Source organism: Aulostomus chinensis, chromosome 2 (assembly GCF_037954235.1).
Source record: "Aulostomus chinensis isolate RoL2024-O1b breed Wild chromosome 2, RoL_Achi_v1.0, whole genome shotgun sequence".
Lineage (NCBI taxonomy): Eukaryota > Metazoa > Chordata > Actinopteri > Syngnathiformes > Aulostomidae > Aulostomus > Aulostomus chinensis.
This window is the reverse complement of record NC_141321.1, coordinates 17,438,765-17,465,416: the sequence shown is the minus strand read 5'-3', so window position 1 is coordinate 17,465,416 and position 26,652 is coordinate 17,438,765. Positions and strand designations below refer to the sequence as shown.

General features: G+C 41.3%; 2 protein-coding genes and 1 long non-coding RNA gene across 9 annotated transcripts in view; 1 reads left to right on the top strand and 2 right to left on the bottom strand.

Moving 5' to 3' along the window:
- Positions 1–2,811: 2,811 nt before the first annotated feature.
- Positions 2,812–10,367, bottom strand: lin7c (lin-7 homolog C (C. elegans)). Of its 2 annotated transcripts, XM_086181588.1 has the most exons (6): positions 10,149–10,367; positions 8,830–8,948; positions 8,628–8,699; positions 8,271–8,480; positions 6,571–6,647; positions 2,812–4,752 (listed from the first exon to the last, which is right to left on the bottom strand). In XM_086181588.1, exons 1-6 carry the CDS (start codon positions 10,183–10,185, stop codon positions 4,719–4,721), a joined length of 549 nt encoding a protein of 182 aa, XP_086037714.1. In that variant the 5' UTR covers positions 10,186–10,367; the 3' UTR covers positions 2,812–4,718. The 2 variants fall into 2 exon arrangements, with proteins under 2 accessions (XP_086037714.1, XP_086037705.1); XM_086181579.1 differs by having other exon boundaries at positions 2,812–6,647.
- Positions 8,857–12,730, top strand: LOC147269259 (uncharacterized). The gene is made up of 3 exons (XR_015109642.1): positions 8,857–8,990; positions 11,407–11,516; positions 11,975–12,730. It is a non-coding gene; the product is annotated as an uncharacterized LOC147269259 (long non-coding RNA).
- A 484-nt stretch (positions 12,731–13,214) lies between these two features.
- The window catches only part of bdnf (brain-derived neurotrophic factor), a 32,957-nt gene continuing 19,519 nt past the window's right edge, over positions 13,215–26,652 (bottom strand). For 4 of the 6 annotated variants that reach the window (XM_086194329.1, XM_086194334.1, XM_086194354.1 and 1 more), the window contains one exon: positions 13,215–14,603. In XM_086194329.1, coding sequence (XP_086050455.1) covers positions 13,773–14,603 — 831 coding nt within the window. In that variant the 3' untranslated portion in view covers positions 13,215–13,772. Of the gene's footprint in view, positions 14,604–19,921; positions 20,225–26,390; positions 26,648–26,652 lie in introns of those variants that run through there. The other 2 variants (XM_086194342.1, XM_086194347.1) reach the window with 2 other exon arrangements.

Sequence of the window (26,652 nt, the reverse complement as noted above, 5' to 3'; positions counted from 1 at the left end):
ATGAGTATTGTCTTTTTTAATGTGACAGGCAAGAAGAAGGCAGGAGTGTCACTTTGTCATTGATGTTCGTCCAAATTTTTCCAGGTCTGTTCATTTTTTAAAATATTTTGTGGCCTTTTGTTTTTAATTATGACATTCTTTCTGTGCACTCTGATTTTTTTATCCCTTTTTTGAAGCACACATTTGCTCTTGACAGCACAAAAAACAAAACAAAAAAAAGTCACGTCCTCATTACTGTCCCAACAGATTGTAGAACCCATCCCATGCAGGCTGCTCATGTGTCCTCATACATGTTTAATCTCTCCCAGACTGCCATCAGTCATTTAGGTCATTACCAGTTCTGCTGCTCTAGTAGATACCAGCATGTGAGACGGCTTTGGGACAGTCCGTGAAGCAACCTCACTGGGATGATCTGCTTTGTGTTAATGTGAACCCGTAATTCAGAGACATCTCAAATTAAGATTTTTAATAGCCTGCAAAATCTCTTCCAGCTGCTAATATCTTCTGATCTTGCCAGGTACTGACTGCTTCCTCAGACTATAAATGTTCTGTGGCCATTCAAGTGCGTGTGTGTGTGTGTGTGTGTGTGTGTGTGTGTATGTGTGTGTGTGTGTGTGTTATTAACATGACTGGTTCCTTCCTCGTCTGCTGCCGATTTGGCGTCTAATCCAGTCTGGCTTCCTGCTCCATCCTCAGCTCCTGCTGCTGCGTGTGATTGATTTCTGGTTGCCAGAGACGACGAAGCGAGCCGTCCTCCTAAATCCACAGTGTGAGCAGATGTAGTGTGAACGACCTGCTCTAATGGATCGCTGTTGGTTCCAGGCAACCAGCCCTGATCCGTGGAGCTCCTCATCCATGCTGTAATGATACATCAGTCCATATGGATATATGAATTCACTGACCAATGACACAATAGAACCGATGCAAAATCCTAACATCTATCAATACAATTACAATTTTCCATCTTCTGTGCACTTTAATTTGAATTTTATATGAATTAAAACTATAAGCCCACGTTTCAATATTCTTCTCTGTCAGTCTCCTTAATCTAATATGAAGTATAACCATATATAAATATATGCTATAAACTACTTAATTTGCATCCCAATTTTGTAAACATCCGCCTCAATACATTTTTTTAGTAACTATAGACACATCCCACTTCAAACTCATATTTTTTGTTCCTCTTTTTAAACTGCCTTGTTTTACTCTTTCAGCTCCCTGCTCGGCACCGTCGTCATGACAGAGCTGTTCATGTTCATTAAGGAACAACATCCATTTCAAAATATGAACCAGATGATTAACACAAGTGTAAAGATGTGAAAGGGTGACGTACAGTTCATGTGTCTATCCATTTTTTGACAAATTAGTCTCACCAATCTTATTATGTTGCGGTTGGAGGCAGGGGAGTTAAATCATGAAACTCTTAGTTTCAGAGAAGTACTGGAATCTGACCTAATTTCAGAAAATCATTCGAAGTCCAACTGTGTAACTTACAGTAGAGCTGCCGAGATTCTGGTTTCCATCTCTGATGCAGCTTTGTTCTTTACACTGACGTGGAAGGAACACACGTACACATCATCATGAGAGGGTGTCAGATTAGTCAGAGAAGAACAAACTGTTCCAGTAGGCCATTCCCGGGTCAATCCAACTCCGGTGTCTGACAGCCAAACGTTTTCCGCTACATCAAACTGAGCTCTAATGTTGCTCCTGATGTCGACTGAACATGAGATATCTGACGTTTCTGACAGGCGGGGCAGTTATCAGGAAGAGTGAAGACAGAAAATCACGTTTAAAATACAATTTGAAATAAATGATGAGACGTTGAGAAACATAAGTTCCACTGAGGGGTCATGTTTTTGCTATGGTTTGTTTGTTTGTTTGTTTGTTTGTCAGAAAGATTACACAAAAACTGTCCTGCAGATTTTTACCAAACTTAATTAAGGAGTGTAGTCAGGGCCAAGGAGGAATCCATTTAATTTTAGGTCAGAGTAGTCATAGAGCCAGTGGCACGGTGGTGCAGTGGTCAGCACTGTGGCCTCACTGCGAGAAGGTTCAGGATTCGAGTCCCGGCTCGGGACCGAGATCTTTCTGTGTGGAGTCTCCATGTTCTCCCTGTGTGGGTTCTCTCTGGTACTCCAGCTTCCTCCCACAGTCCAAAGACATCAAGAGGGGACGAGGCTGATTGATACTCTAAATTGACTGTAGGTGTGACTGTGAGTGTGAATGGTTGTCTGTCTCTATGTGTTGGTCCTGTGATGGACTGGTGACCTGTCCAGGGTGAACCCCGCCTCTCGCCTGAAGGCTGCTGGGATAGGCTCCAGCCCCCCTGTGACCCTTAACAGGGTAAGGGTAAGAAAATGGATCGTGGGCAGTATGGCTCAGGGGTAGAGTGGCCGTCTAGCAACCAAAGGGTCGCTGGTTTGATCCTTGACCCCGGTGACCATGTCAAAGTGTACTTGAGCAAGATACTGAACCCATAATTGCTCCTGAAGAGCAGGTTGGCGCCTTGCATGGCAGCCTCCACCATCAGTGTGTGAATGGGTGAATGAGATGACACTGTAAAGCGCTTTGAGTACCGCTAAGGTAGAAAAGCGCTTTACAAAATTGAGTCCATTTACCACCGTGCAGCCTAGTGTAATTTTTCATTATGTTCAAATGTTTTTTTAATTGATATCAAAGAAAAATTATTATTCACAAAGGAGTATTGCTGTCAGGGTTGTGGTGTTGAAAATGTACAATTACATCTGTTTCGTTTCCCCACCATGGAATGATTATTTTGATCTAAAAGAAGAGGATAAGACATTCAAGCACAAGTCGAAGCACTGTTTATTTTGCCTCCACTCCAATTAAGTTTCTACATCACAACATTTTACATTCCACATCAATGCAACGCCATAAATAACATAACAAAACCGGAGAACACAAAAACAAACACAACACCGTCTAAAGGTTATCATCCTAAACAAGCACCGACTAAAATATCTGAAAACATTATCAAAAGTTTGGTCTTGGTACTAAAAAGAAACTATCCATCTCAGGAAGGAGCGCTGGTGTAGTTGAGCTTAACCTACATGAGTGCTGCTTCACTGAGACGAGGCCCACAGCCAGAGAGTGAAGTACCAATCATTCCCAGAATTTATTTTTTAGGAAAATTACTTATAAAATTTGAGAAAAATATCAAATGAAAACTATTATAAAAAATACTCTATTGACCATTCCAATATATAGACAAAGAAAATGGATAGAAAGTTGAGGGGATACTTCACAAAATGTTCAAACAAAGTCAGACGACAGCCGGTGACATTCTGCGGACAGTGTGCAATATTAATTACAAGTCTCTTTTTATTTTCCTGAACGCACGCGCGTGTGAGTGTGAGAGCAGTGAATCTGACATGCTAATATGAGTGGTACACAATTAAGGGACAAACTATACAATAAGATATTTCCACTTCTATGTACACCCCAACAACTCTGGTACATTTTCTGCCTCATAAATAAACAAGCCTATGGAATGGTTTTAATATCAACCACCTCTACCTCTCGCTCTCTCAAACACACGCGCGCGCACACACACACACACACACACACACACACACACACGCTGCTGCCTCATTGTTCTGACAATCATTAATCAGACAGCAACAGGGAAACTCCCACTGCAGCTACTGTCAGTTGTTCCATGTGAGCATGGTGACGTATCAAACATTGGAAATGTCTCACACGGTCTAACTCCAGTACACTGAACATGTCATATTACACTGAATAATTGGTCAACATTCTGCTGTAAAATTTGCACAATTTTAAGAAATTACCTTGCATAGATAATTAATTTGCATTAAGATGTTTGCAGTATTGTGTGTTTTACCATCATGTTTTGTCCTGATATGAATCATTTTTCATATTAGTAAAGCATCATATCTGTTCATATTCTTTGTCTGCATTCTTCCAATATTAAAAGACAAATCTAAGTGACTCAAACTTCACCACGACATCTCCTTGCTTGAGTAAAGGGTTAAACATCCAGCAGGCTCTGAGGTGATCCTGGACAGACAAACTACACTGCTTTAATTTCAATGAGAGCAAATGGAAAATTTTGTTCCAAATATAAAGTTAAGACAAAATCACCATCAACAGGAAGTCTAAAAAAAGCCAAACCTTTCTGAACTTTGACTAATCAATGCAATACAACTCTTTGATATCTTAGTGGTGGAAAAATCTTTTCTTAAAGGTATATATTTTGGGAAAACACAAGATCAATTTTCTGCTAAAAAAAAAAAGAAAAGAATTTTAAATCAAGTAATTGGAGAAATTCTGTTAACATCTGCTACTGCAAATGGACAGGAGGACACCCGTTAGTGGTGGTGGGTAAAATAAGAGAAACACATGACAGAACAAACACGTATGTAGGGAGTTAGCTCTGGCCCAACGGGTCACCTCAGGTGAGAGGAAGACTCAAATGAAGAAGATAAAGCGTAAAAGAGTTTAAATATTTCTCTTCTTTCCATTTTCAATGTGCATGTAACACGCTGCCACCATGAGAACTATTCAAATAGTATTTGTAATATCACATTACACAGCAGAATATTAAAAAAAGGTTCCAAACAACAACTTTCCCAGACAGACTGAAGCTACGCTGAAGAAATACTTACATATACTAGCATGTGTTTCTGGTACCTTATCCACCAGCTACAGAGGGTCTGTTAAATCAGTCAGTACTACATTCTCGTCTCAGCTACTGAAGCATCAATCCTGCCATGGGACATTAGTACACACCAACACACACACACACACACACACACACACACACACACACACACACACACACACACACACACTTCAATGATAATCTAACATGGAAACAATACAAGGATGATGAACACGTCAGTGAAATTAGGTTCGTTATTGGGATGTTTAAAGGTCAACTGAACTACTTGGGAGTGTCATTTACCTCTGTGTCAATCAATGCAGGATTTCTTTCCATTTGTGCAGAACCATCATTTAAAGAAAAGCAGGACACGTTGCATGTAGGTATTGTTGTAGGAGAGCTTTTTTTTTTGCCATTAATATTTCAGGTCATGAGGAGTGAAGGAACATGATCAGCATAACAGCTAACGGTTAGCTATGAACTATGAGGTGTTGTGTTTGTACACACAGGAGTATACTACATACATGAGTGTCTCTAAATAGTTGGCTTTAATGGAACATGAGATACAAGAAAAATAACAAATCTGTGATGACACAAGTTGGAAAACAACTTATTGCTCTGTTGAACTATTTGAAAATGTACAATCTGGGCTTATTCTTTCAACACCACTATCATAAAAGTTATTTAAAGATATTTTCAGTACATCCTTACTGTTTTAATTTATCAAGCCTGTTAAAGATGATGGTCAGGTTATAAAGGCTCAAATGAAGAGAATTTAGCACGTACCTTTAAGAGACAAATTGTTAAAAATGGACAACAAACACAAATGAATATGTCAAAGCAACAGATTTACAGTGAGTCTGATGAGTATGACCACCTAGAGTACGTGCCCCAATTCATTCTTCTAAAGGAGAATGGAAGCTCACATTAGGCAGTGCGTGAAATAAAATCCTCGTTTTTAAACGAATGTTGCTCCATAATTTTCATATGAATGGATGCCAAACATGCTAACGAATTCTAAAAAACAAAAGATGTGTTGTTTAAGTTCTGAAAAGTGAAAGCAACTGAAGAGTGAAAAAATGTTTATGAAGAGCTCGCAAAGCCCCACCACGAAAATTAGAAGAAGGTACATCATCACTTTTGATTTGAAATGTCCTTCCAATTGTCCCATTTTTAATCAAATACACACATTTTTCATCAACTCCTCCAACCAAAGTTTCACTGGAGCAGAAATATCTGCAGAGTTGCAATTTCAGTTTGCACATTTGCATGTTTTCCACACATTCATTAACTTGAATTGTTTTGGAGAGTAACAGTTGCAAAGTGTCAAGAAATGACGAGCCAATATTTGACTTCAGAACATTAAAAATAAAGAAAAAGAAAAGTGAAAAAGTGAATACGTCGACATGTTTGCCCTGAGGCACTTGGTAGTGGCTGTGATAACAGAATTAAAAACACTACCGTTTCAGTCTGTAGGTGGTCTCTAAGGACTCACAGTAGCATTCAAATTGTCAATTCAAAAATAATGCACAAGGTGTGAGCGACACTGACAATCATTTAAGTGTTCCTAGAGCTGTAGTGTCCAGTAGAGTAACAATGGTGAATATTAAAATGGTGCAGAGAAGTGTAGAAGAAGCACAACATTCAGTATGTGTGAGTGTAAACTAAAACTCGACGTGTGTAGGTTCGTTAGGAATAGACAAGAGAGAGAGAAAAAGTGAGAGAGAGAGAGACAGAGAGAGAAAGAGAGAGAGAGCGAGACTGGAACAGATGGCCAGAAGGCTAGAGGAATAGGAGAGGCAGAGGAGATGGGCATCAACACGGGGAAATCCTACTGGGGATAGCTGTTCTGTTGCCGACGCTTCGCCGACCTCATTTTCTCAAAGCGGGACTCCATTTCCTCAAGGACTTTGGGGGTGTACCTTACTACCAACTTGACTGTGCCCTGAGCTGCTTTGAGGAGTTCCACCGCTTTCTCATGGTGTTCACCTTCCACACTCTGGAAAGACACACAGCCATGTACAGTTTTATCCCAGTGACACATGCTTTAATACAGTCAGAGTTTGTGTACATTTAGGATGAAAAGCAACATCTGGCACACAGCCAGTCAGCATAACATCAAAAAGCACAGTGGCTGATCAGCTCATTATCTTAAGAGCGGAACTGCAGAATAATTCCAGCAGCCTGGTTTAACCCACCATATATCTGCAGAGCAACCTGAGAATGAACAAATGAATAATTGTCTATTAGCTGATCTTGAATTCTTAACAGTCTGAAGGAAAAAGAGCAGCAACAATGGCGGTTGTCTTTACTGAACACTGTTTATCAGCTTTAGATACTTGCTACAGTGAAATAAGATGATGACAGAGTGACTTTTGTCTGGTTTCTGGAGACAACGGTGTCGTCTTTGCAGCAGAGCAGCATGCAGTTTGCAGTTCTTTGCAGTGACTTTTGAAGGATGTCACATTTAAAATGTCTGCTTTAAACTTCAGTGATACAAACAACCTCTTCTAATTGTAAAACATCCTCTAACTCTGATCCTTGGAGTCAGTATTAATTAATTTCCGTCTCTTTCTTCAAACTAGCTTTAAAAGCTTAATGCTGACTCTGCCGCTAACTTATCCTCCATCTTCACCTCCATGAACTCCAACCATTCTCATTTTACAGACTTAAATGTCTTAGTGGACAGATTCAATTACTTGCACCCTGCAACATTAGACAGGGTTGTTTCCTTCAGCTCTTGACAGAAGCCTACTGGTGATTTCTCTTTGGAAAAAAACATACAATTGCTTGCTTTAAAAGAGGATGCTGGGAGGGCTCCATGTAGGTGAAAAAGTAGAAAGCATAATAATTGAAGAATTAGATACCGTGATGGCAGTGGGGTCAAAAGTTGCAGCAGGAGTACTTTGTGTACCAAGGGTATTATGGCCGTCTTACAGTGACAGAACATTAAGACACACATCCTTGCCAAAATGTATGCCGTTTTTTTCCCAGGTCAACAGGAATGATCCCATGTTCTTGTGGACTGTCTTCAGGGTTGCCCCTTCAGCAGCTCCTTGTTCTAGCACAGGCTGTTGTTTAGACAGTATTCTCAGGACTTCAATCCTCACCTCACACATACAGATACAGCCCCACCTTGCCCCCTTCTGTCTACCACACCAGCTCGCGTCACAGATTCATACTAGAGGCAGCATTGCATCGACCCGCTTCAGTCAAGCAGCTGTAGCTCATATTCAAATGGTTCAAAATGCTGCTGCCAAATGTCATAATGGCAGGAAGCGTAGAGAGCACATTACTGCAGCTGGCAACTCTCCCTTGGCTGCCAGTGGAGTTTAGAATAAAGTACAACATCTTATAACATCTAAGGATTTACTTGAAACCCTTTTTGAGATGTATTTTTACCTTGATTGTTGCAATGCACTGAAGATTTTTCCTATGAAGCCCTTTGACACATTTACCTTGAAAAATGCTTAATATATAAATTAAAATTTTTGTTTGAAAAAAATACACAAAATAGCACCTTAACTAGGTCATCACACTTGATATCATAGCCCACGTGTCAAAAGACTGATACGTTCTTCATAGACAAAGCATCAAACTTAGGAGAGAGAATTGAACCTACCACTCCATTAACAGAGAGGAGCTGATCACCTCTCTTCAGACCACCGTGTCGGTCAGCGATGCCACCTGGGATGATCCGGGAGATGTAAATAGGAGAGTTTTGCTCCTTTCCACCCATTATATTGAAACCCAGGCCTTCTTCTGTTTTTGGCAGTTCAACAACACGTGGATGTGAGTGTCCCTCACTTGCTGCAAAAGCTGCCACAGTAGCCTGGAAATTAAACAGTCAAAGTGTGTCAAAGTGGTCTTCATTGCTGGTTGAAGTTAACGTGCCGGAGTCGAAAGAAACAACGGTCTGAGATTTTAAAAAAATTAGGAAAATAAGTGTGTAAAACACAAGTCACTGATTTTAATGTACCTTTGCTGTGGCATTGGCTCGGACCTCTGGAGTGCTGTTGATATCCACTGTCTCATACACATGCTCATACACCTGAAGAAATAGAGTTAGCCACTATTTAATTACATCCAAGCAACAGTCAGAACATCCAGAAAGAAGCAAAGTAATCAAGTAACAACAGCCAGAGGGGAAAGGTGAACTTAGTGATTAAAAAGTGCCTCACTTCTCTGACAGCATTACAGAATTCACTCTGCAAGACCCGCTGCAATGCCTGCAGCTTCTGAGGAGGAACCTCCCCCGTCCTCTGGAGCTTATCAAGCAGTTCAATAGCACGGTTAATATCTGTCAAGAAGAACACATGCACCACCAGCAAGGATGAGACTGGTAAAAGTCAAAAGTTTCAAAATTCTAGAGCCATATCGTGAGGAACAGTTAAGGCGTCCTGTATTATCATCTGGGTTTATTGATCGATTACATCGATATTATGTGCCACCACTGCAGCTAACAAAGTTAGTAAATCATTATTTTCTATGGTAAAAAATAATTTAATAATATTTTATCAACAATGCTGTCAATATAAATAGCATGACCCTTAACAGGATAAGCGGAAGAAAATGGATGGATGGATGGATAAATAACTTAGTATGATTTGTAATCCGGGGCTTCACGAATATCGAAATATTACTGACATGGCAACCTGGGTCGTAGAGGAAGCTGCAGCTACGCCCCGGTCTACAGACCAAAAGTCACATCAGTTTATTTGTTAATTATTACCAGGGAAACTAACAATCCCCACTAAACTCAGAGGAGTCCAAACGGTGTCTTGTGTGCGCTTCGTGACAGTCTTTAGATTCAATTATCCTTCCGTGTCTCCCTTGAATCACGATTACCAACTTCTAACTGCAGCTCAACTGAGGAAATTAAATGTATCTTCAGCGTAGTAGTTTTAAATCCCTCTCAGATAATTAGGCATCATATCACCCTTCCACGAGTTTATATATGAGGTGTCCTGTTCACTTATATTCTGCAGTTTCTATTCTAACACACCCACGGTGCAACGTTAGCAGGCCCAACGGCAGCTAATGAATTCATTTTCGCTGCTAGCCTGGTTTAATGTTTAGAGGGTGCGTCTTGAGACAAAAAAAAGTTTAAATTCCATCCCTCCATCCACACTTTTAGTTATGAGGAAAGCAGTGTACTGAACTTTACGTGGTCACTGCCCTTTTAACAAGCAAGCTACCGTCAGTTTAGCCGATTACGCTCTGTTGTTAGCTTGTTAGCTAATGCTCGAACTCAAACAACATTAACTTTCGAACTATGACGGCGTTTATTGCTATACCAGTATCATTTATAAGAAATTGTGACAGTACACATTTTCTGTCTACAAAGCACTATTACATACTGGATAACTCATCGAAAAATTGTTCCATTTAAAGATAAAAAACTATCTGCATTTGGCTAGCGCTAGCTATTGTAGCTTGATGTCTCCGTTGAATCACAACAAATGTTTTTAAGCTAACACTAGCCACCAATTAACCTTACCTCTCTCCAACCGCACAGGCTCACCAAGCGATGCCATTGTGAAAATGCGCGTTTGTTCGATTTCAGATATATAAAACGCCAAAAAACAGATATGGAAAACCAAATTAAGTAATCCTTGCTAACGTTCTGTGAGCTTAACTGAAACGATAAATCAGATTAGCCAAGTTAGCCGGCTAGGCTAGCTGCCAGTGTCATGGTGTGTTCAGGGACTCCTCGTCATAGTGGATGACGAATCGAATAACATTGTGTCCTTTGAAATGTTCCCCTCGCCACATTTGGACGGATGGTTTTAAATAATTGTCATTAAAGTAATTCCGAAATCAACTAATAAACTCAAAAATAAGTAAGTGGTGAGAAGTGGTGAAAAGAATCAAAATGTTACGGGTTGAGGAAAACAAACTTATTATGGCAAATTCTTCTTCAAACATTTATGTGCTTCTTTTCCTCTTTGAGCTGATTCTAGTTTAAAACTTAGATTTTTTTTCAGTGGACTCACACACACACACACACACACACACACACACACACACACACACACACACACAGCTAACCACCACCTTAACCATACACCTTAACAACCACATTTAAATTTTATTCAATGGGTTTATTCAGATGGGATGTTCTCATGTCTTATTATGAATTAACTCAGTATAAACTCATGTCACCATTGTATGTAGTTATGTCTTGCACAGACAGAAAGATCATGGAAATGTTCAGGAAATATTGGGGGTCAGCATGTGTCTCCGTGATCCTCTTGCTCTTCCATGACTTCGCGTAACTTTTTATCACGTAGATAATGAAGGCACCACAACTCACCACATATAATGTAACAGACTGTGGGGGCCAAAGTTCATTGTAAGGAATGTGGAGTTCATGTAAGTGTCAAGACTTAACTGAGAGGGCAGGCCTGCGACTTCAGCACCACGGACAGAGTCATAGATTTCTTCCTGCTGGTATGTTGGGAGCGGCAGATTCTGACCCTGCACTCTCTCTTGTTACTTGGATCCCTTCCCGACCTTTACCCTTCATTTTTTGTTTAATGGAGAGGTAGACAGGGGTTGCATGGCTTCAGCTCACCAAAATCCAGCAGAGAAGTGATGAGTGAGTTGCCATTCATCACTATATATGCAGTCAGTGAGCCTCTGGATGATCACGTTTCAAGGAATTCTTGTATTACATCCTGTGTATCGATAACTAGGGACCAGAAACTTCTGAGGCATTTGCTGACCCCACTGCTCTACTACATCACTCTTTCAAGGTTAAAGACCTTCAAGCACGTTTGATCACACCCCAGTCTCTGACATCAGTCTGGATTACATCTGCTGTGACATCATCCAGTGGGTGTGGCCAGAATGGACAGTCTTGAAGGTAAAACACAAGAGGAGTGAAGCAGGAGTGAAAGGCTGACTATTTGCGTGCGAATACTGAGTTGTTTTTAAACATTGTTGTTCCAGTCACAGCTCTGATTCTGAGAAAAACACAAGACTAGACGATTGATGGAATTGTGTGATTTACGGTCCCAAAAGACAATAAAGACCTCACCCTGTCACAGCTGGAAGACAGCTGCCTACTGGAGACTCACGTTACCTCTTCATGTGTGATTGGCAGCTCTGTATTTGTTAAACTATGTCGAACAGAAATAGCTCCAGACTCCTGCTTGTGATTAAAGGAGCAGCTTCATCGCCATTTTGAAAAATGCACAAATAAAAATCTGACTCCTTGTTCTCTATCGGTGATGTGTGAGTGTCAGTAAAGCCGTAGCTGGACATTCATGATCAAACGTTGTTTGCGAGACATAGATTGAGATTTTATATTTTCTTTCACAGAGGTGGCATAGATGGTCTCAACTGTCTTGACTTCTGTATAATAAAAGCAACTCACGGAGTCTTCATCCAGCTCCTCTGGGGGATCCAGGAAAAATGGTGAATAAAGCGAGGATTCTCGTCTCTATCCAGGAAGAAGTTTTATCAGTTCACCAACTTGTTTTCTGGATCTGAAAATACCAGATCCACTCCGCTTCAGAAGTTACACTTACCTTGAGGTAGACGAAGTAAAGTGAGGCATTCCAACTTGGTGTCAGACCAAATGAAGACTCCGATGAGTCTTTGTGATCATTCTTTTCTTTTTAAATGTTGTTTAATGGTCAGTTTGAATGTATTTTATGGTTTTACGTGTAAAGGAAAGAAGGCTGATTTTATTTTTATGCAAATACAACCTTGGACTACAGTGGTTTCTCTCTATATTGAGAAGTAATCTGCTGCAGGGGACGTTACTATGAAACTGCAGCAGCCTTTTACCTCAGATGCCAGACTTCCTTCAGCTTACAGTGAGAGTGCAGCTCCATAAAAGACCTGATGATTATTCCTTTGTTGATGGGATTACCATTCCCTGTTAAAACTGAATACAATGTACACAAATGTATGGGTGGGTGAATGCGTCGCTGTCAGGCATGTGTACTAGTCTACACTTGTATGTGCAGGCGCTTGTCCTGTGGTTGTGAAATATCACATGTGAAGCTGGAGTGAATCTTAAGAATTTATGTGTGAACACCTGTGTATAAAATGATATACATTTGTGTTTTTTCCTACTTCCTCACTCCAAAAATAACACAGAATAATCTCCAGAGATGCAAAGTTTAGAATAATTTGACTGTCATGTAGCAGACTCTAGCAGGCTGTGAAGATGTGACGGAACATTCTAGTCATTCATGGTTTTAGTAGTTTTTTTTGTTGTTGAACATTTTAAAAACATGGCAGCTTTGTGCACATGCTGGTGTGTGTGTATGTGTGTGCCTGCCTGCCTTTTGTCCTTCCTGTCTGTATAATAAAGTTTAGATTGTTGAAACTTTATCGACATTGATTTTGTTTTTCAGTTGCCTATAGTCATTTTTATTTCTTCAAATATTTCAGTTTAATATTGCAAACAACTTCACAACATACAAAATGAATAATATTAACCCAGAAACATGTCAATGATATATATATATATATATATATATATATATATATATATATATATATATATATATATATATATATATACTTTGTTTTTTTATATATATCTTCCTCTGGCGGGATAAAAAAATAAACAGCAAAGCTTTGACAACAGCACCTTGACATAGTATGTAATTCCAACATTATACCTTGAGAAGTTTAGAACAGTAAACAGATAAATTACTTGAGAGGAAAATTGTTTTCTGCTGAATATGTAAACGGAATGTTTTTTGGTCAGCATCGTCTCCTTTTTTGTCAGTGTAGAATTTCTCAATTCACAATTGAAGCAGCATGCAAGCTTTTGAAGATGGAACTGTCCTCTTGCTTTCTTTCATTTTGTAATTCTTGGCAATGTAAACAAATCACAATGTCTTGAGGAATGTGATATAGTAATTTAAACTGGGCGCAAATGACTGATCAGATTTTTTTTAATTGTTTACAAGGTCATGAATATGTTCAATAAATAGACTGTAGTATCACTTTTACTGTATAAACTTCATCTTTTTTTACATGCAGTCCATAAAATTTTCATTTGACGGAATAATTTACCCTGTTATGTATATATACAAATAGATATTTTCTCTTTATTCTCTTTTTTAAACTCTTCAATAAAATCTATACATTTTATACACTATCTCCCTCTTTTAATGGTCAATGTGCATACACATGAAGTGTCTATCCTTATAAACCGCCAGCCGATCTTCTTTTTGCTATCCATGGTAAGTGCTCGCACGTAGGACTGGGTTGTCCTGCATTGGGAATTATAATGCCGCTTGTCTATTCCTCTGCAGCCCTCCTTTGTGTACCCCATGGGGTTGCATTTGGTCTCATAAAAGTATTGCTTCAGTTGGCCATTGGGGACAGGGACCTTTTCCATGACGGTAACTGTCTGCCCAGACATGTCAATTGCCGTCTTTTTATCCACAGCTGTCACCCACTGGCTAATACTGTCACACACACTGAGCTCCCCACGCCGTGAGGGATCGGAGTGTCGCCGCACCCTCATGGACATATTAGCGGCATCCAGATAGTTTTTGTATTCCTCCAGAAGAAAGAGCAACGGCGGCTCCAAAGGCACTTGGTTGCTGATCATCACCCGTGAGTCGTACAGGTCGACATCCTTGGTCTCTGTGGTGACCACAGAGGATGGACCCCCACCTCCCTGGCTCTTATCAGCCCCCTGTCCCAGCTGTGCCGCCTCTCCCTCCACCTCCAGCAGCTCCTCTATCACCTGCTCAAACGTGTCTGTGAGTGAGGGCAGTTCCCCGTGCTGGCCTGGCCCACCACCACTCTGTGGAGTCCCATGGCCTCTTGCGGCCGTCGCAGCAGCGCCCAAGTAGCTTTCCGTCCGATGGCCCCGCATGCCCGGGGCGTCTCTCAGGGGCGCAGCTCTCATGCAACTGAAGTATGAAATAACCATAGTAAGGAACAGGATGGTCATCACTCTTCTAACCTGGTGGAACTGGAGGTGCAAAGAAAGAGAGAACAAGAGGGACGGGGGAAGAGAGAAGACAGTGGTTAGTCAAAGAGCATTCTCAATGAGCTTAGTCTTGATCCATAATGCACCATGTCAGCCTCTCCTCTTAGTTACGCTTTCTACTCTGGCTCTGCAAGAGCAAAGGAGAGCCAGGCCTTTGGAATAATCAACTAACTGTTATTAGCCTGATACTGGCGTCAGCGTTTTCTAATTGTTTGCAAACTCTGATCATCCTTTTCCTATGTGAGGTCTGGCTTGGATTTTTTTCTGTTGGCAGCAATTCACAAAAGCTGTGTAGAGCATCAGAGAGATCTGTTATCACAAAAGATAAAAATTGCACAAATGGATGTCACTACCTCCTCAGAGGATAAATATTGTTTAGGAGCTGCTCAACTGTTGTGTTGCCATTTGTAACAACCAAACATGCTGAATCAGCATTGAGAGGGCTCATGCTTCCCTCTATATTCATCCAATGCTTAATGGCTTGATTGGCAAGTGGATGGGGGGGGGGGGTGAAATATTAATATTGCAATAAATCATGGTACAATATTGACTCACTGTTGCCAAATTGATATTTTTGTTACAGCAGCTGAAATTTGCCTTTTTTGTCCTGACTGTAGGTTGACTGCATTTTAAAAGACATCATTTTCACCCCAATAGTTTTTTTCAACTGACACCACAATGCAGTAACAATCCATAATTCCTGCTTTTGTCAGGGGTATTTTTCCATCAGGTATGCAGATAGCATGATGAGTCTTAGGTGAATTGTCTTGCAATGCATGTCAGGATCGCTGCACCATGATACGATCTTTACTGTCAGCAAAATACTGTGATTTCTCTGATTCAAACCCCTGCTGGCATGCATGTGGCTACATCGGCAAATAAATGTGAATAATTACCCCACCTAATTTAAAAAGTCTGTTTTTTTATTCCCCTTTTTGTTTTTGTTTTTTGTTATTATAAAGTTGATTATGTCAGCTGACTCTCAGGGAACCTCCAACATGAACAGCGCTGACTGACTGACTGTCTAGTTTTTGTCCCCTCTGACAGCACTGCAGTATTATTAGAAAGTTGTACGACAGATACTAAAGCTTCTAATCATGAGTGGGAGGCAGGAGCTTGTTGAGAGGGACACTGTTTGTTTTTGGCAGGTGGACGTTGAGAGCACTGCAGGTTGAACTAACAGGATGTCAGGGGGAAGCTGAATGACAGAAAGATGTGTCATCCTTCCCACACTGTAAAGTAGCGATCCAGAGGCTCCGGAGAGCCGATCACAAGACAAGCAAGCACTTCCAGGGAGGAAAAAAAAAAAAAGAAGAGTCACATACATACACCCTTAATCAGCAAATTGCCTGAGTAATGCATCCCTTACCTTTGCGGAGCTCTAAGATTCCCAACCAATCAATGCACTGGTGGACATCCAACCACCAGAGATACAAAAGCAACCATAATGAAAAGAAAATCTAGATCTTGCTTTCCACAGGGGCTCATTTAAAAATAGCCTGGCCGAGGCTCCGACTGCACTCTGCATGTCCCAGCCTGATACAGGAAAACACGCTGAGCAAACACACTCCTGCCTCTACTCAGAGTGGACACGAGGACTTTTACAGGAAGGAGGAGCAAAACCCCACCTTAAAAGCATTTGATTCATTCTTAATTGGTATCTGGGGCTGCAATTAACCAACGCCACGATGACTGCCATAGAGATATCTGGTCTAAAAATAGATGTGCTGGGAGTCTCACAGTCTCTATTCAGAATATCACATCCTTCTTCTTAATGAGCCACTCATTCCCCGAGCTCTGTGACGTGCTTCTCCAGAGTGTGTGAGTGTGTGTGTTAGAGGGAGGGCATGGGGAGGGGCTGGCTTGTATGTGTTTGCAGGGAGATGGAGGTATTTTTCCTCCTACAAGCTAAAAACAAGGACAAAGCAAGGAATGATAATGATTCATTAAGTACAGGCTGAGTCAAGCACACGAACCCCCTCCGTACTGCATCAAGATTTCTCTGTGAGGCTTCCCAGCACAGAAAACCACGTAGGTTTACGGGATGGAAGCCAGTCACGAGCTTTATGTGTAGGATGCATTTAGGCTTGATATTATTATCAGCACTGCGCACAAATGGTTCCACTTCCACGTGACGGAAATGAAGGGAGAGGGCTGATTACTGTTAGGCGTCAAACTTCATGCTGGAAATGGTGCAGACGAAGTGCTGCATCTTCCGTAACAGACCACAGGGGTAATATTGCAGTAGCAGGGGGTGGAGAGAGTGCCAGCGTCATTTCGCAGCATAACAACCACAGATGACGTCTCTTCCAGGTCTCCATAGGGGAGACAATGGAGGGGAGGAAGTTGCTGGGGGTAATGCCACTCAACAGTGAGCAATTGCATGCCATTCCCCCGAGTATCCTCACACCCGGAACAACCAATGATTTTATTTCTATCTCTGTGATTTCCTGCTTCCTTCAGGACAATCAATATGGCTTATGTTCTCAATAAACATCCTGTTAAAATGCAATAAAGCCAATGAATCATTTAATTGCTATGGGACTGGTGGAGGATCTCTGGCTTATATCTACTAAAGGCTAAATGTGACAACTGATTGGTTTATGTTGCCAGCAGAGGATGATTGTTATGTGCGTTTGTGCGCCGCCGGATTTCACAGTGAAGACAAAAAAGGTGGCTTTGTGCGTTAACACAATGAGCATGAATAATAAAGCAAGAGAGGAAGTGCTGTTTGACGTAGCTTCTCCACCGGAGTTTCATTAGATGCACCTGAATTCAGATATCAGTTTCAAATCAAATCAAATCTTCTAGTACAGTCAGATGATATGTCATCAAATCACTACTGTGAGTGGCAGCGTGTGTTTGCTTATGGCCAAAAATGTAAATCACTTCAAAGCTGAGTGCTGAGCTAATAATGGAGAGTGCAGGGACATGAAGCCTGCAATAACCGCTGCTCAAACACGCTTTTATTCATGGCAACACACGTAGGGCCAGAGGAACAATAGGAGCAGGTGAGCGCACGGACTGTTTGACGTCTCTAGATGACCACCTGTTCACCTGCGTTTAGAGGCAGGGATATGTAACTTAGCAGAACAATTAGTCTTTGCGCCAGGTGGGGATTAAAGTGATAAATGCCCCCTTTGACAAATGCTGAAAAGATTCTCTAAAGGTTGAACAAGGCTGGCTTGGCCGTACACTGTCACGCTCCCTTGCTTCAGCATCTGTATGAACAGCATATATGAAATCTGAAAAATATGCCCACTACATTTGAATAGAAATAGCAACATTTGTTCGCCTGTACCACGGCTCCCTCGTGGGCACCCGTCTTTTTTCAGTTCCTTAACAACCATGTTGACTTGAGCTATTTACATAGCAACACGTTTGGTCACGTCCAGCATGAAGCGCGCACCAATGTTCAGCTCTAAAAACAGAAAAAAAAGATGTATGGTGTTGAAGACCCCTTGTGTGCAGCACTTTAAAAAAGCAATTAGAGTTGTCAGCAGTAATGGCTGACACATGTGGACGCCTGCTTCCTTGAGATCTGTTTTCAATCTGACAGTTTCAGAGCACGTTTAGTAATAGATGAGCATCACTAAGGGATTATACCTGGCCTCCAGACCAACCCCGGCCACTGCCAAGGAAAGCCAGCCTTTCAAATAGCTGCTGAGTGATCTGTGCTACCCAAATGAGTGAATGCTTCCCTCCCACGCTGGTGTGCAAAAGTAGGCAATTAAGACATGTCCTCTGGGGCTCGGCAGCCATCCTTAATTGTACAAGGAAGCTCTCCCACATTCCTCCGGCTGTGTCCACGGCTACATGAGATTTGTTGGAAAAGTTCTGAAGTATTGTAAATTAACGTCAAACCATAACCTCCAAACCTGCGATAGTGCCACAAGACCGTCACATAAAAGCTGTAGTTCCCAACTTTATACACTAGATGGCGCCTGAGACCGTGAAATGCTGAGATCTCACTCTCCTGAGAAACTAGACACAGCTAGATAGATAGATAGATAGATAGATGATAGATAGATAGATGATAGATAGATAGATAGATAGATAGATAGATAGAGAGATAGATAGATAGATAGATAGATGATAGATAGATAGATAGATAGATAGATAGATAGATAGAGAGATAGATAGATAGATAGAGAGATAGATAGATAGATAGATAGATGATAGATAGATAGATAGATGATAGATAGAAAGATAGATAGATAGAGAGAGAGATAGATAGATAGATAGACAGATAGATAGAGAGAGAGAGAGATAGAGAGAGAGAGATATAGATAGATAGATAGATGATAGATAGATAGAGAGAGAGAGAGAGAGAGATAGATAGATGATAGATAGAAAGATAGATAGATAGAGAGAGAGAGAGAGAGAGAGAGAGATAGATAGATAGATAGTGTTTTGTGCTTAACTGTCTGAAAAGATCCCTTTTATGAAAGCCAGTCAAACAAAATAAACAAATACTTAGGCGTAATTAGCATTTTTTTGGAAAGCTCAACTCTTCAGCATTGTGGGGAACCTCTGCCAGATTACTGGAGCGGATATTTGCACATGAATCTTACATACACGAACCAGTTTCCTGTCAAATGGATTTTGTTTTAATCTCGGCTCCTTCTGGCCTGTAATTTGAAGTTATTCAAAGCAAGAACACAACACCTAGAAGTAGAGCAAGCTGGGACGCTGGGCGTTTTGGTCTCAGGTTTCCTATAAAGTCTTAATGAGTTCATTAAAGTTTGTTCCCCTCTAAAAAAAAACAAAAAAACAAAAAACGAAACTGTCTGGACTTTTCTTGTTTGTTCGAGTGGAGGAAGATTCGATAATGAATAAACTATGAACTGAGGGTTCATTGAGACATTTATGAGCAAAGATATCACGTTTAAACTTTAATGCTTCAACACAATGGACTGTTTACACTTTTGAAAGAAATAATAAGCAGTCACATTGCTTCGTTTCTCTAATTATAATGAAACCACAGTCTTCTCTCTCTCTCTCCCTCTCCCTCTCTCTCTCTCTCCAGATTACATCTACCGAGCCTTTGCTCTGCTGTTGAAACCCAATCAACATAATAACTGCGTCTTTTATTAATGAACGACAGTATAAGGTTACACGCAGATCACCTCTCTGTTCGCAGGGGAACTGGACTTGATCGAGCTACTTTTAGACACGCGCACACACACGCACACACTTCTATAATTTAACTCACGCAGCAGCAAAAGAAGCGAAAGTGCGTAGAAAATGATATACATGTTTAAAAAAAAAGTTGTGGAGAAGAATTAAACGTCTCCTACCTTTTACTGCCCAGTCGTAAAACAGACCACTCAACAGGACAGAGTCATCTGGGATGTTCTGGACAACTCCCGGAGTATTTGACTTAAGCGATATTTTCTCTACTCTCCCGGCAAGCTTCGGGATATCTCTTCAGGTTTGAAGCAAATAGATTAAATTATTGATGGTGGAAATTGCACGGCTGAAGTAATGCTCTCCCATGGCTGCGCGGCTCCTCCGGACATCGTGTGAAACTCAAGTTGACGCATGGTGAAACGCAGCCGCATGCAGCACCACGGGATGACGGACCTCTGGAGCAGAAATGAGGAGCCTTTGCAACTACAGTAACTTTACTACACAGTGACGCGGCAACATGTGACCTGCCGCTGGCTGACTGGTCGCCACCAAACTCCTGCTCAAACAGCCCCGAGGCGGAACAATTAATGCGCTTTCAGCATGCGTGCATGGTGTGCTTCTATATATATATATATATATATATATATATATATATATATATATATATATATATATATATATATATATATATATATATATATATATATATATAGAAGCACACCATGCACGCATGCTATATATATATATATATATATATATATATATATAATTTTTTGTGGGTTTGTCGGTGCGCCTACCATGCAGTGCTGCATCCGCACTACAACGACATGAGAAGCATCTCCGCTTCCGTATTTTGCTCAGCGAGGCCAAAAAAAGATGGCATATTTTTGAGGGTTTTGCGTAACAGCGCGTCAAGTCGTGATACACCGCGTGCCATTTACGGATGGCCTGTTTGAGTAGAATTAACATGCGTCTCTCCATCTGGTGCGCGCATTATGATGAAATTAAAATACGATGCTTGCGCTTCTGTGTGTGAACGTTGTTTCACCCCGCGTTTAACCCGTTTTAGTCGTCTTTGATATGCACCAAGATCCTGTAATCTTCTCTACTGATGTGCTGCATATTATGAGTCACACACCATTATAATTAAACCCCTGAATATCACCTCAGAATAGCTCCCTTCAATCATCTTAGTGGTGTTCAATGCACAAAGATAAGAACTTAGCGAACAACAACTCCGCTCCTATTTGCTTTTAAAGTGAGCCTTCCCCACAACAGATGGATGACTCCCCTGCAAGTGCTCTGCAGTGTAGTAACCAGCTTTCACGGGTTATTCTTACCAAATGTCAGCTAAACAAACACATTTAAATTATGTACACAGAGAATGAGACACCTTTTGCTTCTTGATACTCTGTTTCCCTTCGTCAGGGCACAAAACTGGGAACAATTCACTCCCTTTATGAGGAGGAATTCAAATCAAGTGGAGCCAGAACCTTTCAATGGGTGATGAACGTTTGGAAACTCCACCTCTGATGAATACAGGAGTGGGTGTAATGGGGAAACAGCAGCTCGTTATCCTTGTGACTTGGCCCCGGTCCAGTGCAAAGATTTATTGTGATGTGTTTGCTGTATTGCCATCATGATTCTTCCCTGCACGAGCTTATGGGCTGGAGAGCTCTTGTTTGGCATGTAGCAGTATGGGAGTGGATGCTCACACCTGCTTAATGAGTCACTCCCACCTCCAACACACCCGGGGACATGCCAAGATAGATATAGCCCTCCCCGAAGGCTCACAGGAGGTGAGGGCAAACTCTGGATGACAAAGAGTTGCATCAGCAATCACTGAGCGACATGACTCCAAAGAGGATAAAAAAATGCACACTGCACAAGGGGGCTGTTCCAAACAAGTAATTCATAAATAAATCACTTGCCATCTCATTAGAACAGCAAAAACAACATGGTCTCTCTCGCTCTCTCTTTCTGCAAATGCAGCACAACTGAAGGTGGCGTTTCGAGCCTTTTGGCTTGCATGTGTCTGAGGCTTTTGGGGCTGGATTTCTCAATGAAATCAGAATAATGTGTGAGGCCAAAAAAAAGAGAGAAAGAAAAGAGAGAAAGAAAAGAGAAGTGCCTCTGATTGAGGGTCCCAGCAGCATGAGAGTGTTGGCACATCATAACGCCACCAGGAGTCGTTCTTTTAACTGCTATTTCATCAGAGATTTCTCCCTAGCACTGGATTCACACTGTCTGAGATGATAGAATCTTTTATAATTGTACATTTAGAAGCAAAAACATATCAAATGCAGTTCTCTCCTTACAACCTTTCACCTGTTTGAGAGCAGAATCAACCACAGGAGCTGACAACACGACACACTTGTATAACCTTTCAAGGGTTCTGTTGCCAAATGCAGCCTGATGCTGACAGTTCGAACTGCTAAAAGCTCCGCTCAGTCAGAATTAGACCTCCTCGTGCAAGACAGGAACTGCGTAACATAGGGGAAATGACATTTGGTGAAAATGTCATTTTCACTGGGGATAAAGGAAGACGACAAGGCGATTTTGATCAAAGTGGAGCCGCATCCCCTCCTCTAGAAGACACGAGAAACGTGTTGTATGAGGTTGGATGACGTCAAACAGTGAGGGGCGGGCTGGAGAACGGTGGCGATGACTGGTAAACAGGTAAAGCAAGGCCTTTTAATATAATCAGGTGCTGGCGTGAGGTGTTAATATCATCCCTCCTGTGATGACAATAACCTTTATTGTAATCATCAGGCAGACACAGTCCTCCAGCCTCATATCCACGTCCTCATACAGATGATACATTATTTCTATTGTGGCACAGACTACAAATCACTCCACAGCCTATTAAGCCTCTCTGTCTGTCCCCTTTCTTGGCTTATGCCCCCCCCCCCCACCGCCCACCCTCCCACCCTCCCTCCCCTGCTCCCTCACCCCCAAATCCAATATCACCACAGCATCAGTAACATTTGTGTGGCTTGCTGCTGAATGAAAACAAACTAATCACAACACAAAATTACTTAGAAATGCATAAATATGTCTTATGAGTGGATTCCAAGGGAAAAGCAAGCCTTTTTGATTTGCTGCCCAAACGAGGCTGCAGAGAACTAAATCAAGGCTTTGTACATGTGTAAAAAAAAAAAAAGTATCTGCCTACAGTGGGACATAAATGTTCTAGCATCACACATATACATATATAAAAGCAAAAGAAAAAACAAAACAGAACCCCCAAAATAAATCAACTTCTAAGTTGCCCTGAATGACTGAAGGTCCAGCTCATTTTCAGGAGATGGACACACACACACACACACACACACACACACACACACACACACACACACACACACACACACACACACACACACACAGCTGTATAAAGTCTATTTTTTATTATTTCAGGAAGTTGCTGAATGCAGTGATGTGCACACTTGAATGATTTGCCGGCATGATCGAACACCCCCCCTCTCTCTTACACACACACACACACACACACATACACACTCGCAGCACCATGAATCCCCTCTGTCCCGCAGTGGTCCGACATATAAGATATCTTCACAGTCAGAATAATTATATCGTATCCAACGAGTATTAATAACTCGCTGCAGCTCTGTAAAAATGGGAAGAAATGATTATTAAATGTTCGCAATGAGGTTGAGAGCTTCGCCGCTGCCCGAGCTTGTTTAAACAAGTCTGTTAATTGGATGAAGGTGTTAGTGATGAAGATGATGGCGGTGGTGACTGAAGCAGCGGCGGCGGCGGGGTGATGTAGCCCACATTTCCATAATCATGAAGATGATTAATTTTATCGTGACGTCGTGAGTGGAGATTTCCGCCATCTATTGCTCAAAATAATCAATAGCCTATTTATAATTTAGAGCGAGCGCTGGCACGTTATTACAGTTCGGGGTGGAACTGGGCGAAATCGGAATTAAAGACAAAAAGGCCTACGTATTATTAAAATGAGATATGGGAAACGAGATTTCGCTGATCACATCCGAAAAACGACACACAAAGGCCAACATTTACCTGATAAAAACTACGTTAGCTGCATGAAATAATCCACTATATTATTATGATTTAATCTTTATTTCCGCATGGCATGTTGGGACATTTTTTTTCCTTCCAGTTAAATAAATTAAACAGGCCTACCGAAAGAATTTAATCTGATTTTGCAATGAAACCTACCATCAGGTTTGTTATTGACGCCCACCTCAACTCTGCAGAGCCGAGAGTGCAGAGAGAGAGAGAGAGAGAGAGAGAGAGTGCAGAGAGAGAGAGTGCAGAGAGAGAGAGAGAGAGAGAGAGAGGGGGAGATTCTCGGTAAAGATAACACACGCGGAGACGCACGCACACTGGCGCGCGCGGACGCGGACGCACGCCCGCACACACACGCGCTCAGCCCCATTTATGGACTGATCCGCTGACGTACATTGCAGAAAAGTGCTATAAAAAAACCTTCATACATACAAAGTGTGTCGTGCCACCCCACAGACCCCTCCTAACCCGCCTCCGCTCATCCCTCCTCCTCCACCCAACACGCCCACACCCACACCATAATCCCACGTCTCAGTAGAAAATAATAATAATAATAATAATAACTAAAAAATAATAATCATCATCATCACCATCATAATAACAATCATAATAATGATATTAATGATAATAGCAGACATTCCGCTTGTAAGAAATGTAATCATATAGACACAAATGTAAACTGCCGAAAAATGTGCTGCAATTAAAAAGGAATATTTTACGGCAGGTGTGGACAAAAGTATCGCAGTTTCCCGGCTCTATTATCAACTAAAAGCCTCATCGCTTCGCTGGACTCATTCTTAATTGATTGTCTTATTAACACGCCTGAACCGTAGTTGAGAGGTACGTCTTTATCAAAGCAACATTTTAAGGAAAGTAACATGAGCTATTTCGTCTTCTAATATGAAATGAGGATTATCAGATGTAACGATATGTGCGCACATTACATTTAAGGGTTAAAAAAAAGACCGTAAACGTCTCCGGACACGCCACATCATTCAAAAGCCTTTAGAACAAGTGTTAGATGTTTGAAAAATACAGTTTAAAACTGGACCTGCCATGTGGGCGTTGGGGGGCTTTTCTCTTACACTTGGTTTGCCGAGCAATCGCATCGTCTGGGATCAGAAATCTTAAATCTTTGAGAGGAAAAAAAGAAGACGAGAGAGCGCAGAAGAGGGAGTGCGAGGATGATGGAGAAAAGAAACAGACAATATCCACCGCTTCTGCATCGCTTTGAGACCCATATATATATATACATACATATATATATACACACACATATATATATATATATACATACATATATATATATATATTTATATATACATTTATATACAATTTTTGTTAGGCTAGAAGTCCCTGAGGAGGGCACAGAAACAAAATCATCTAAATCTGACAACCTCGAGTGACAGGTTAGAATCATGCGTTGTTTTTGAATTTAGAAAAAAAGAGACAGGAAGACAAATGGATGCTTCCCGAACAAACGCATATCAAGACATCATATCTCGCCATCACATCTGTAAGTGGATGCACTTTGACCACGCCCATATTTATTGTAATTACACAGAATAATGTAACAGAAGAAGCCTCTCGCTTCTGCAAATTGTACGAATGAAAGTGATGAATTTCATCCTTTTTTGTAAATTTATATGAAAAGATCGACGTTTATGCCCGCCTCACGCAGAGCTTGTTAGACGGGTCGACACGCAGCCATGTACGGACAAAAGAGGGGGGTAGGGTAGCAGGTGAAGTGAAAAGAACCTTATGAATGAAACCGTGGAGCGGTCGTAGTAAAAACACAAGTGATTTGATGGCGATGACGGGAGGGGTGGGGGGGGGGGGGGGTCGAGGCGAGGAAGGAGGGATGGGGGTAAAGAGTAGGGCTATTTTTGGTCGATAACAAAATCCAGAGGGTTTGACATCAAGACAAACCATGAATGCAGCAGACCAAACAAGAAAAATAAGCACGAGCAGAAAGAAAAATGGCATTTCTATATAATTTCTCCCTCACTGGCATGTTTCTGATGTGCACAAGCATCCATCGTGCAGGCTGGAAGCATCACTGCAGCGTCTAAAGTCCCATATTGGGTGCATGATTAGGCACAACGCAACGATTACGCAAATTGTGTTGCAGCAGGCAGCGTTCTGAAACTAAGAAAAAAATCTCTATATCAAATCCCCCAAACACGAGCCTCTATGTGTAGCTTACATTTTACACGACTTAATGCCTGAATATGAACGCACCATTATTTCACACACACACACACACGCGCACACACACACACACGCACACACACACACACAATTTCTCATATGTGTATGTATATATATATATATATATATATATATATATATATATATATATATATATATATATATATATATATATATATATATATATATATATATATGAGATCGGATTTCATCCCGGACTTCTTTCGGTCCCTGCTGCCCACAATGAGCAGCCAGACGAGGGTTGCATGCTGTAGTTGAAGCCGAAGTTCATTGGAGAAAAGCAAGAGGAAGCCCGTAAAGACGACAGGAACAAAAGAGTGAAATGAAAAGAATGGATTGTGCTCTTACCTTTACAAGGGCTGACAACCACTATGTGCGTGGTTAGATCTCCACGACCAACACTTGCATGTCCCAAAGTTTAACGCAGTGTGGGGGGGCTTATAGGTACCGAGAATGTGCTGTGCAAAAGACCAGACGCCCTAACATTTCAACTTTAACAATGCTCTCAACACACATCTCAAAGCGCTTTTTAATGGCGAGCGCTGTCTTTTTCTCCCTCTCTCTCGCTCTTTTTTTTTTTTTTTTTGAATCCCGTTTAAAGACCACAGGC